At 36.6% G+C, this 12,876-nt stretch overlaps 1 protein-coding gene and 1 long non-coding RNA gene across 3 annotated transcripts in view; one reads left to right on the top strand and one right to left on the bottom strand.

Moving 5' to 3' along the window:
- RNF17 (ring finger protein 17) overlaps positions 1-9,482 on the bottom strand; it is a 137,118-nt gene extending 127,636 nt beyond the window's left edge. For both annotated transcript variants that reach the window (XM_077158768.1, XM_077158769.1), the window contains exons 1-2: positions 9,076-9,482; positions 6,742-6,836 (exon numbers count right to left, since the gene is read on the bottom strand). In XM_077158768.1, the coding sequence (XP_077014883.1) occupies positions 6,742-6,836; positions 9,076-9,208 (228 nt within the window). In that variant the 5' untranslated portion in view covers positions 9,209-9,482. The remainder of the gene's footprint in view (positions 1-6,741; positions 6,837-9,075) is intronic.
- A 62-nt stretch (positions 9,483-9,544) lies between these two features.
- Positions 9,545-11,774, top strand: LOC143681604 (uncharacterized). Its single transcript, XR_013174747.1, has 3 exons — positions 9,545-9,603; positions 10,668-10,718; positions 10,801-11,774. It is a non-coding gene; the product is annotated as an uncharacterized LOC143681604 (long non-coding RNA).
- The last annotated feature ends 1,102 nt before the right edge of the window (positions 11,775-12,876 follow it).

The following is a 12,876-nucleotide window of genomic DNA, read 5'->3' as shown; positions in this document are numbered from 1 at the left end:
ATTCTTTAATCCTCATTCAATATTGCTGGGGGGGAGCTTTTTTATTGTTTCTATGGAGAGGTGGCCCACCCAATTGTGGGTGGTAACTTTTAATTAGATGGTTTCCATGGAGATGTGTCTCCACCCATTCAAAGTGAGGTTGCTGGCTGGAGCCCTTCGCATTTTGGAAAAAGTTTTAGAGCCAACAGAGCCCACACAGCCAGAGACCACTGGGGATGAAGAAAACGCCCCTGGGGAAGTTGCTGAAGATTCCTGGAGAGAAAGCTAGCAGATTTTGCCATGTGCTGAGAGAAACCCCAAATAACCTCAGCATTCTTGAACTAAGGTATCTTTCCCCAGTTGCCTGAATTTGGACATTTTTATGACCTCAGAACTGTAAACCTGTAACTTATTAAATTTCCTCTTTAAAAAGCCATTCTGTTTCTGGTATATATTCTGACAGCTTATAAACTAAAACACAATGGTTTGCCAAATCCCAACCCACACCATTCCTGTTAATTCTAAAGAACACCTAGGGCTCTATCTGAGATTCTACAAAAGTTTCACACATTAAGATTACTTTTCAGACACCTACAACATCCAGATGGTTCCTAGGCCAAGCAAGTCCTGAAACACAGAGGGGTCAGCATCTCCAAGAACATAAGTTAGTTCCATCCTCCTATCCCATAACATCGACAGCACTTTCCAACATGAAAAAGTTAGAATAGGTATAGCCCAAATACCCCTAAAGATTGGGAAAATGATCAAAGGAGGAGGAGGAGTTATAACAGAGAAGAGAGAATCTAACAAATGACCATGACTGCCGAATAACTATACTGACATTTCTCTTAGCCTCCAGTGTTTTGGAGCAGATGGAAGGAAAAACCTGAAATTGTGGAACTGTATCCTATACCCAACTTTGAAATCCATTCTATAACTACTTGTTATAACACACTTTGAAATTTATTGCTTTTATGTATACATATTTCACCAAAAAAAAATGTAAAAAAAAAAAAAGTAATCCAGGAGATTTATGAAAATAGATTAATGTTGCTAAAAGAAAAAAAGCAGACTACTGAATTACAGTCTCCCAATTTTGTAGAAAATGTATCTTTGGAAGGGATTAGGGCATTCTTTTAAGGTTTTAAGTATATATCAAAGTTAACCATTTATTACTGATTTAATTAGGGAAAAAGTGTTACTTTTAACAAATTACATAGGACCAACTATTTTTTTTTAACATGGGCAGGCACCGGGAATCGAACCCGGGTCCTCTGACATGGCAGACAAGCGTCCTTGCCTGCTGAGCCACTGTGGCCTGCTCAGACCAACTATTTTTAACCATACCCCTTCCCCTGGCAAGATACTTTGAGTCAAAACCTTAATTCCTTTATTCCTAGTTTATCCCCTTTGACTCATGTAGTGGGTTTGAATTACGTACCCTCGAAAAGACATATCCTGGAAGAAATTCTGCCATCCTGAAGCACAAATTTATAGAATAGTTTTTATTAACTAAACAGGATATCAATCAAAAGCAGAGAAAATCATGAAAGATAAAATCAAAAACATACAATCATGAAAGATAAAATTGGCTGGTGAGTTCACATTCACACAAACTCAGAAACAAGAACAAAAGGATTCAATTAATCTTGAATGGAATCATTTTAGGCTTAAGTTTGAAATAAACAGCATTACTTAGGCTTACAATGTTAAGTTATAAATTTAAGTCTATGTGGATATATCTTTTTTTAAGAGCGTATTCAGCATTTAAAAGTAATAAACCATATTCCTTAAGAATTCCATAAATTGAGACTTTTCACTAAGTTGGACCAGATTCTTCCATTCTTTGTATATCTTATTCCAAATAAAATCTAAACATTAAAAACTAATAAAAAAGATGAACAAGATTGAAAGGGGTTGTGCAGACCTACATGTCCTTCTGACTCACACTAGAAATACAAATGCGTTCTTGTAAGAATTACTTCAAAGATACTGTGGTTTGAAAGGATGTGTCACCTAGAAAAGCCATGTTTTAATCTAAATACCCCACTTCATAAAGGCAGAATAATCCCTATTCAATACTGTATTTTTGAAAATTCAGATCATCTTCCTGGAGATATGATTTAATCAGGAGTGGTTGTTAAACTGGATTAGGTGACGCCATATCTCCACCCATTTGGGTGGGTCTTGATAAATTTCTGGAGTCCTATAAAAGAGGAAACACTTTGGAGAATAAGAGATTCAGAGAGAGAGGAGCAAAACAACATAGACACGAGAAGCAGAGTCCACCAGCCAGCATCCTTTGGAGATGAAGAAGAAAAATGCCTCCCAGGGAGCTTTATGAAACAGGAAGCCAGGAGAAGAAACTAGCAGATGATGCTGTGTTCACCATGTACCCTTCCACTTGAGAGAGAAACTCTGAACTTTATTTGCCTTCTTGAACCAAGGTATCTTTCCTGGGATGCCTTAGATTGGACATTTCTATAGACTTGTTTTAATTGGGACGTTTTCTTGGCCTTAGAACTGTAAACTAGCAACTTATTAAATTGCCCTTTTTAAAAGCCATTCTGCTTCTGGTATATTGCAATTTGGCAGATAGCAAACTAGAACAGATATGATTCTTGTATAAAGAGTGTTTAAGTCCAGGGTACAGGGGGAAAACTGCTATTGCATGCTATGTTTAAAAGGAACCCAGGGTGGGCCACGGTGGCTCAGCAGGCAAGAATGCTCGCCTGCCATACCAGAGGACCCAGGTTCGATTTCCAGTGTCTGCCCACGTTAAAAAAAAAAAAAAAAGAACCCATCAGAACTACTACAGCAAGAGCAGAGGTAAATAATGGGGGGAAGAACAAGAGTTAAGAGGAGGTTTAGATCTCCTGTTTGGTGAGGGTGTGTTAATTGGTTTTCTGTCTCTTGGGAATGAAATTATCTAAAACTGAGAATGTTGATGGACTGTGGACTTTCGGCCCTCTACATGATGTCTGATGAATGCAGGTGGCTGAAGGATGCACTGATGGAGAAGCAGAATGGCAAACGATGGTGTATACTTATGAACGAAGGCTGTGCTGCTACAAAAAGGAACAGTAGTGAGGGATGCAATGATGTGAATGAACATATGGTACATTTGGAGAGACAAAATAAGCCAGAAACAAAAAAACAACATTGTATGGTCACCTTTAGAAAATGCTTATAAGAAAACAGGGGCCTAGATTGTAAGCTTTTAGAGAAGACACATTAAATCTGGAATGGTGATTATTATTTCTGGATTTTGAGAGGCTGTTTTATATATATAACCTGATATTTAGAGATAAGAATGAAGCCAAACAGGTTAGGGTTAAAGTATTCAGAACATAGGGGTAAGGAAGACAGTGTCTATAGTTTAGAACCACACATACTCTTTGAGACCAAAGGAAGAAAGGTTTGTTTGATCTGCAACTGAAATTTTCTGTAGTGCATAATCTAATTCAACCTATCTGTATAGCTCATTTGAACAACTGAAACACAGGGAGCACAGAATAAGAGGTCCTTTAATCCTGTATAGATTATTGAAATGCCTGGAAACATCCTAGAGTATATTAACCAGATAATCAAAAAGTATTGGCAAAGTCCCCTGAGGGTGGGAGAAAGACTATGGAACTATTAAATCTTACCATCTGGGAATCCCCTGACACTGTGTCAAACTTTAGGGACACTCAAATCAATAGGTCCTGCCATCCATCATGAGGCTTACTCTTGTGAAGCTTATATAGGTAGCATTAAAAGCTTAGACTACCTATAGGCATGCCTAAGAGATACTTCTGGAGGACCTCTGTTGTTGCTCACATGTGGCCTCAGTCTCTTTAAGCCCAACTCTGCAAGTGAAATCATTGCCCCCCTCCCTACATGGGACAGGCAAAAAAGTTAATGTCAAAAGTTAATGTCAAACATTCTATATCTTTTTCTGTTGTGTTGCTAGTTCTTCTAAACCGATGCAAATGTACTAAGAAACGATGATCATGCATCTATGTGATGATGTTAAGAATTACTGATTGCATATGTAGAATGGTATGATTTCTAAATGTTGGGTTAATTTCTTTTTTTCCGTTAATTAATAATAAAAAAAAAACCTTTAAAAAAAAAAAAGTTAACGTCACATCCAGGGGTGAAAGTCTCCCTGGTGACGTAGGAGAGGACTCTAAGGGATGAATCCAGACCTGGCACCATGGGATCAACAATTACATCCTGACCAAATGGGGTAAAAGAAGTATAATTAATAAAGCATCAGTGGCAGAGAGAGTTCAAATAGAGTCGAGAGGCTACCCTGGAGGTTGCTCTTATGTAAGCTTCAGGTAGATTGCTACCTATCATAACCTGCCAACCCCCCATCAGGACCATTCCAGCCAATCCTAAAGAACACCCATGGCAACTATAAGATTCCACAAGGGTTCCAAGCACTAGAGTAACTTTCCAGAAACCTACAACCTCCAGATGGTTCCCTGGTCCAGTTAAGTCATGAAATCTAGTCTAGCCTCTCCAGAACATCAGAGAGTTCCATTTCCCTACTCCATATTAGTGACAGACCCTTCCAGTATCAAAAATTTAGACTTGCCACAGCCCAAACAACCCCAATGATAGGTATGGAAAGATCAAAGATAATGGTGGAATTACACATAGAAGATAGGACTTAACAAATGAATAGGAATGCTGAATCATTAAATTGATATCTTTCAGTCTCCAGAATTTTAGAGCAGCTAGAAGTAAAAACCTAAAATTGTGAAACTGTAACCCAAGTCAGAGTTTGAAATTGTTCTATAACTAATTGTCTGGGCTTTGAAATTTATAGCTTTTTTTGTATATATGTTATTGTTTCCAAAAAAAAGAAGGAAAAAAAGTCGATTGTGATGAAAAGTATTTAAGCCCTCTAGCCTCCTATATTCTGGAGCAGCTAGAAGGAAAAATACGAGAGAATTGTATGGTAGCACATGACAAACTCTGGGAAATACCCTGTAACCACTTTTTGAAGAGTGCTTTGAAAACTATTGCTTTTTTATTTCTTTGCTTTGTGTATGTTATACTATATAATAAAAAAGCTAAAAAAAAAAAAAAAAAAAAAAACAACCAATAAAAGAGCAGTAGCAATCTCAGTGAGGTTTCTCAAAGTAATCCTTTTAGGGAGCAGCTCTAGTGCATTTAAAGAACATGAATATAGTCATTTGTCCATTACCCACTTTGGGTAATGGTTGTGGTAGGGAAAGTGACAAGACAGAGATATCTTCCAAAGTAAGGGTTAGAACAAAACTAGACAAAATGATACAAAATAGATTTATCATGACCAACCAATATTTGTAACCATACTAGAAACATCGCTATTATCTAAAATTTGAAAAACAAGTGTAATGGTTTAAGACCATGAAACCTGAAATCATTTTCCAAAAAAAAAGGTAAAAAAGTTAATGTCAAAAAAAACCACTTGTATGTTTGTTGACCATAAGAGGCAGACAGACATGGATAGGCAGAGGCAGTTCCAGCTGCCTAGTCTTTCTTTTTTAGGCATTCTTCACCCAAAACAAGATGAATCGGTCAGAAAATCTACCATGATAACACAAGAGCTAGGCTTTCCTTTCTTTTTACTATGTGGCCAGCCACACCTGAGGAATTCCATGTAGCAAAAGGAAAGTGCATATGTATTTCACACAATAAAGGAAATATAAATGTTTTTATTATAACTTTTGCAAATTACAAATTATGTATATTTATTATGTTTTAATTTGCAAACCAGTTAATCCATACCTAAATAAATAATCAAGGCTAGACTATTAAGAATCTTCTAATAGTCTCATTGTAGCTTATAGAGAACTTTTCAATAATTCAGATTTGATTCTTAGTCCTATGAGATAAGGCAAAGCAGGTATTATTTCCATCTTGCAAATGAGGAAACTCAAGATTAGGGTATCAGAACTAGGAGCTCATTTTAGGTCTTTGCCTCTATATCAACTGTTTGCCATATCACCACAGAAAATAAAGGATACAAAATCTCATCATCCGAGATCTCAAATGTAGGTTTAAGATCTTATAGATTAATATAACTTCCCAAGAATATATCATATAAATTGAGCGATAGTAGTATTTACAGTAAATGCAAAGGATGCTCTGAATAAATTTTATTTTAAATCCTTAAGGTGTTCTTATCTATAAGTTGATAGATTTCAGTCCTAGTGAAATGTTATCATTTCTAGTGTTTCTGATAGTATGCATTAACTTTAGCCACTATTTTCCTTCTCTATTTTTATACCATGGCATCACTACCATGAATTGTATGATATTTGATGATATACTGAACTGATGATATACTAAGGTTGAAGTAGGGGAGGATGGTTCAATATTTGCATGTATGGTATTGGCAAAGAAAAGGAGGACAGACTTGGAAAAAATTATTCAAATAATTATTAAAAGCAGAATTCATAATGTAATGAGGAATGGAAAAAAGGTCTACAAAGAGAAGGGTTCATTTTTAGTTTGTAATTTTCCAAAGAGGTCTCCAAAAAGTCAAAATATTTAGGTTGATAAATATCTAGCTTTAACTTTTTTTTTCCTCGAGAACTTTGAACAATTATAAAATAGAAGGGAAAGGCTTTATATTTTCTGAAGCTTCTTTGCTTAAGGACTCAGCAGCAAAAATTCAAGTTTTTAGTTTCTAATTGGAAGATTATTTTACTTTTCTAATATTTTTTACCTTTAACACTAAACTGTAATGCATTTAGTATAATAAGTGATAAAACTTACCTCACAATCAGGGCATGTAACTGTGCTATGTTCTTCAGTTATTAATAAGCACAACTCACAAAAAGCATGCCCACATTGAAGTTCATGGTGGTGACCTGTTAATGAAATTTAATTGTGAATTAAACATTTCATAGTTTAAATTCCATAGCTAATTAACATTGAATGGACAGTATTAACCAGAGAGGACATTCAAAGGAGGTTCTATTTATAAGAAAATATAGCTAGTTCAGTCAGAAATGGATGAGTTATTAAACAGAATTCAGAAGCTGTACAGGTCAGGAGGAAGAAAAACCAGGCAGGACAGTGTAATGTTGCTTGTATTAATTCGATTGTTATTTAATATCTATAATGCTTTGAATTTGCTATATCTTATAATCATACAAAGTGCTTTGACATATATTACCTTAGACATATTTCATTTGATCTAGTGTTCTATTGACTAGGTTTAAAATCCTGTGAATGAGGCAGGGAGGGCTAATACAAGATACTGGCAAGATCCCACTCTTTTAAAGAATTAAGAAGTTGGCAAGGCCTTCTCTTACAGGAAAGAGGCCAGATGTTACTATTGTTAGATGTGTGTGTGCACACACATATGACCCACATAAAGATCATTTTCACAAATTTAGCATTTAAAAAGAAAATACCATAATCTTGGCCAAGATAACCAAAATTTATGTAAAATTTGTAGTTCAATCATAAAACGCATATTTGTTTTTGTTAAATAACTTCAAAAGGTTGTAAAAGACTTTTTTTACATGAAAACTACTATGGGGAAAAAGAACTTGATAAAATGGATCATCTCTTACCAGTTAAAAAAAGAGTTCTTGCTGAATTATCATGACTTTGATTTTAAAAAGCTTAAAATTTTTTTTCAGCCAACTGATACATCTGAAACTTGCTTACAACCAAGCTAAATTGTAAAGCTCTATTTAAATTCCAAATATAAGGCTTCAAAAAAACCATTTTTTTGTTTACCTTTTTTAAAATTTTAGAAACCAATTGTTTTAATGGTTTAATTTTCAATATTGCAAATTCAAAATAATATTTCCTGCATTACAGCTTACAAAGCACTTTCACAATTCTATATGTATACATACCTTTCCAATTGATTATTTCTAAGCATTGTATACAAATGTCTGGAAGAATCATTGATTTTAAAAGGTGTGTTTTAAAATTTTATTTTGAAATATTAATTTCATTCAAACAATGGAGATTTTGTATGTAACGGCAGTAGTTGATACAACACTGAAAGGACAAAACACTTCAAACGGTTACACCATACCAGGCAGTAATAAAGCTCTTCAGCAGCTCCAGCAGCTGAAACTCAACACATCGGCAGAAACAGCACTCTAAGGCACTTTAAATTACATTAAAATAACTTGAACCTGTCTTCACTTGAGCATACTCGATCAAAAGGAGAGGGGTGTATTTTTTTCCCCTTAATGTAGAAAAAAGACCAAATTCACAAAATGAATGGATAGTTTTCTAAACAGTACTTTAAACCAAACTGAGTAAAACTGCCAAAACAAAACATTGAAAATGTTTAGTAAAACAAACCAGGCACAAAAAGACAAATACTGTATGATTCCATTCATATGAAATATCAGTAATAGATGAATTCATACAGACAAAGTAAATTAGAGGTTACCCGAGGTTGGGGAGAGGGGAAAACGGGGATTTTCTGCTTAATCGGCACAGAGCTTCTGCTTGGGCTGATGAAAAAGTTTTGATAATGGATAGTGGTGATGGTAGGCAAACATTGTTGAATGTAATTAATGCCAATGATTTGTACACTTAAAAATGGTTGAAGAGTGTGTTATGTATTTGTTATTACAATAAAGCTAAAAACAAAACAAACCAGGACATCCTAATATGTTTATTAATTCAGGAACATTTCACGTGGCGTACATGTTACTCCCACTAGCAAAAACTACACAAGAAAATCAGTTTCATGACTTACTGAGCACAAGACAACTGACTAAATTTCTACGCCTACTCTATCATGAACTGGGAGACCTGCGGACTTTGCTGGGCGGGGCCGCGCGGGTCAAACCCCACAGGCTGCAGGGTACAGCGGACTTGCGACTCTGCGCTAACGGCTGGGAGAAGGAAGGCGCCCTAGGGCCAACCTAGGAGGAGCCCCTCCACGACGGCCTCCCCCCGCCCCCCTAATGTCATGTGGGGGCTTTTCACGCCTACGGTTTGCCCCCTCACTGCACTACAAGCCCTTTCACACCCATCCGCTCACTGCACCTCGCAGCTCCGATTTCAAGTCGGTCTCCCAGCCTTTCACTCCGGGCCTCTGCGCGGGGCGGACGCTTCGGGTCTCCTCACCTGAGGCTCTGGACACGCCTTTCCCACATCGGGTGCACAGTTTCTCAGAAGCACACCCGGGCTGACTCTTTCCTCCCATCAGCGGACTGGAAGACAACGCGAACTGCGTCGTCGAGGTGCCCGCAGCCGCCATGGCGCCGGTCTGTGGGCGCGGGGAGCAGGTATACAGCGTGCCGCACAGTGTCTCTCTCTCGGCAGGGACCAATCAGCGCAGGGGAGCGGCTCCTCAGAGCCAATCAGCGGGCAAAGCGACTAAAGCCCGCCCCCCGAGCCCGTCGTCTTCCCGCGTGAGCGTCGTGGAATCGCCGGCGGTTCTGGTCTCATTCTGGTGTCTTTTTCTAGAGGCTGTGGTGGAGCGGAGGCCCACTTACTTTTCAAGTCAGCGTAACCAGCTGAGGCGCACGTAATCGACCAAGATTCTAATTTCGCGTGTTATCACGTAGGTCATAAGTGATATCACAAATAGCGAACAATCCTTTATACTGAAGCAGACCCTTCCCTCTCACGTATCAAGGCCAATATCTTTCTGTGAGCGCTGGCTTTCCCGGGGGTTGACTAATAGTAGCGAGAAGCCTATCAGGAGAAACTTATAGGGAAATCAATTAATTTCAAACTAAGGGGTGGTCATCGTTATTAAAAAATTGTTGAGCCTAAGGATATTCAAGGCACTGTGCGGGGCGCTGCTGGGTATGAAAAGCTTTTCTAGAGGATATAGGGTTTTCAGTAGACCCTAAAACCAAAGTAGGATTTATAGGCGTAAACAGAAAAGGAGGTGTTCCAAAAAAAACAGCGGCATAAGCAAAGGAACACAGTTGGAAAGATGCTGTGACCTCTTCAGAATTTAATTTATAAACCATTTGGCTAGGATATTAGTTTATTTAAAGTGAGCTGTTTCGAGGCCAGATTTTGGAAAGTTTTGGATGTTGGGCTAAGGAATTTGAACTTTACCTTTAAGCAGTTGAGTGTGGGTTTAGTTTCGTGACCAAGGGATGAATGGTATTTGGCAACACTGTGGCAGGTGTAAATGGTGAGGAAGAGCCTGGTAAGGATGCCTTCTGCTAAGAATAAAAGACTGTACATAGTCCTCATTTTCTCTTTGTCACTACATTTTCTTTGAAATAGAAGCAGAAATATCCTTTTCAAAGGCTCGCCCCTGCTTGACAGTCTTTATACAATCGCCTTCAGGAAAAAGTACAGATTCCTTAACCTATGTCCATTCTACCCATCCCATAGTTTCTGTTACAAGCCCATTGTGGAACCAAGCCAATGTTAACACATAATAGAAACGGTCTTGAGTATAAGTTTGTCCTTTCTGGTGGCGGTGTCTTAAAATTGGGGAAAATTGTCTAATGAATATTATAGTGAATTTTTATTTGGGTTTGGAGATTTGTGGGGGAGAAATAAGTTATAAGTTGCTAATGGCTTGATATCTGGTTAGGGAGTGATTAAGGTTGGAAATAATTGTTTGAAAGTACTGTTAAGTTCATCACTTAAGTCCTTGAATGAAGTTAATAGAATTATGGAGAAATTGTAACTTTTAGAACTAGAGGGGGTTTAAAAATCTACATAGAGGTTATCTATTCATTTTATAGAGAAGGAATCTGAATCTCAGCTGAAGTGATTTTCACAAAGCCACACAGCAGGTTGGTAGCAGAACTAAAGGGAAAATTTGTCTGCTTGTCCATTGCTTTTAAATTATATTTTGTTCATTTTTTTTCTCAACAGATATGTATTTCAGACACTAGGGCTGCGAAGATGAATTAAATATTGTCCTTATCCTCAAGAGAGTTGTATTTTAGTAAAAAAGAAACTAAGGGAAGGACTTCATTTAAAAATGTTAATATTTAAGGCATAAAGAAAATATAGGGAACAATATATAAAAAACCCATTCATCCCATCTCCCACTTTTTCAATTAATCTGAAGCAAATCTGATATGTACAATTCCTATTCTCATATCTCTCCCTTCTTTCCCAAAGTAACCACTACCCTTAACTTTGTGTTTATCATTCCCCTAGATGTTATACAGTATTATATTGCATGTTGAACTTTATATAAATATATTTTGTGTAACTTGATTTTCACATAATATCATATTTTTTTATATTTCTGTGCTGATATCTGCAGGTCTAGATCAGTCATATTAATCATTGTATAGCATTCCATTTCATAAATGTATCCCAATTTTTTTATTCTTTTGTTGATGGATATTTAGATTGTATCTTCTAAGGCAAATTGATAATAGGAAAGATTATATAGGGAGTTGAGAATTAGGAAATTGATTATATTAAACTTCCAGCATATGTTCATTGTGTAAAACCCATAGATAAAAATTGTGGGTTTTGTTTGCAAATCAGTGTGCATTATTTAATAAAAATTGAAAATACCAAGTCATGGCATGAGATATTTATTCAAGTTACAGTGAATCCTCTTTTTATTTCATTTTATATTTTCTACCTCTAATAGCAAAAATAAACTCATATATACTTGTAGTAAAAAATTTTGCATGTGGGGTGGGCCACGGTGGCTCAGCAGGCAAGAATGCTTGCCTGCCATGCCAGAGGACCCGGGTTCAATTCCCAGTGCCTGCCCATGTAAAAAAAAAAAAAAAAAAAAGGTTTTGCATGTGAACTCAAAAATGTACAAGGAAATGCATAGCTTCTTTTTTAAAACAATTTTATTAGGATATAATTCTCATACTTATAAATCACCTATTTAAAGTGTACAATTCAGTGACATTTAGTATATTCACAGAGTTCTGCAACCATTATTACTGTCAGTTTTAGAACACTTTCATCACTCCAAAAAGAAAATCCATATTCATTAACTGTCATTCTCCATTCTCTCCCAACACTGTCAGCCCTAGGCAGCCATCAGTCTACTTTATGTTTCTGGGTATTTCATATTAATGGAATCATATAGTATGTGGTCTCTTGTGACTGGCTTTTTTCATTTAGGTGTATAACTTTCAAAAATTCTTTTAAGGGGTAGGTGAACTAAGAAACTTATGAATTATTTCTTTAGAATATATACCTAGTGATAGAATTATTCAGCTGAAGACATGTGCAACTTCTGCTTTACCACGCGTTGCCATCACTTTCTAAAGTGGTTGGACCGAATTTCATTCCTACCAGCCTTCTTTGCAACTGCTTGGTTTACCAACTGTTTTAATTTTTGCTAATTCAGTGGATGTACCATGAGCTCTTTGTGGCTTTGGTTTGCATTCTCCTGGTGACTGGTAAGACTGTTTATTTGCCATTGGTTTTTATATTCTTATTTTTCTTTTAGACTCTTTGTCTCTTTCCCATTGATTTGTAGGTAATATTTATTCTAGATTCCAGTGTAGATATTCTCTTCCAGAGTGTGATTTTTTTCTTTTTCTTTCTTTATGGTATCTTTATTGGTCAAAGGCATTTTATTTTAATATTGTTGATTTATTAATATTTTCATTAAGATTTTTGAGTTTATGTGTTGTTTAAGAAATCTTTCCCTAAGATAAGTATATATATTGTTTGTTATTTTCCACAAACTTCATTACCTACCCTCCTTTAAAATTTAGCTTTGTAAGTGGTGGTATTTTGTGTAGGAGTAGGAAAAGTGGGGTGGGATGGAAGCATAAAAGCCTAATGATTTGGATGGGCAGGATCATGAGCCTTGATTTACCCTTTATGTGTCTGTTACACATATCGATGTAGTACCATCTCAGAACATACAGGCATACCTTGGAGATGCTGCAGGTTTGGTTCCAGACTGCTGCAATAAAGTGAATATTGCAGTAAATCAAATCATACAGACTTTTTGAT

The sequence above is a fragment of the Tamandua tetradactyla genome, chromosome 4, assembly GCF_023851605.1.
Source record: "Tamandua tetradactyla isolate mTamTet1 chromosome 4, mTamTet1.pri, whole genome shotgun sequence".
Classification (NCBI taxonomy): domain Eukaryota; kingdom Metazoa; phylum Chordata; class Mammalia; order Pilosa; family Myrmecophagidae; genus Tamandua; species Tamandua tetradactyla.
The sequence above is the reverse complement of the archived record's forward strand: the minus strand, read 5'-3'. Positions and strand labels throughout refer to the sequence as shown.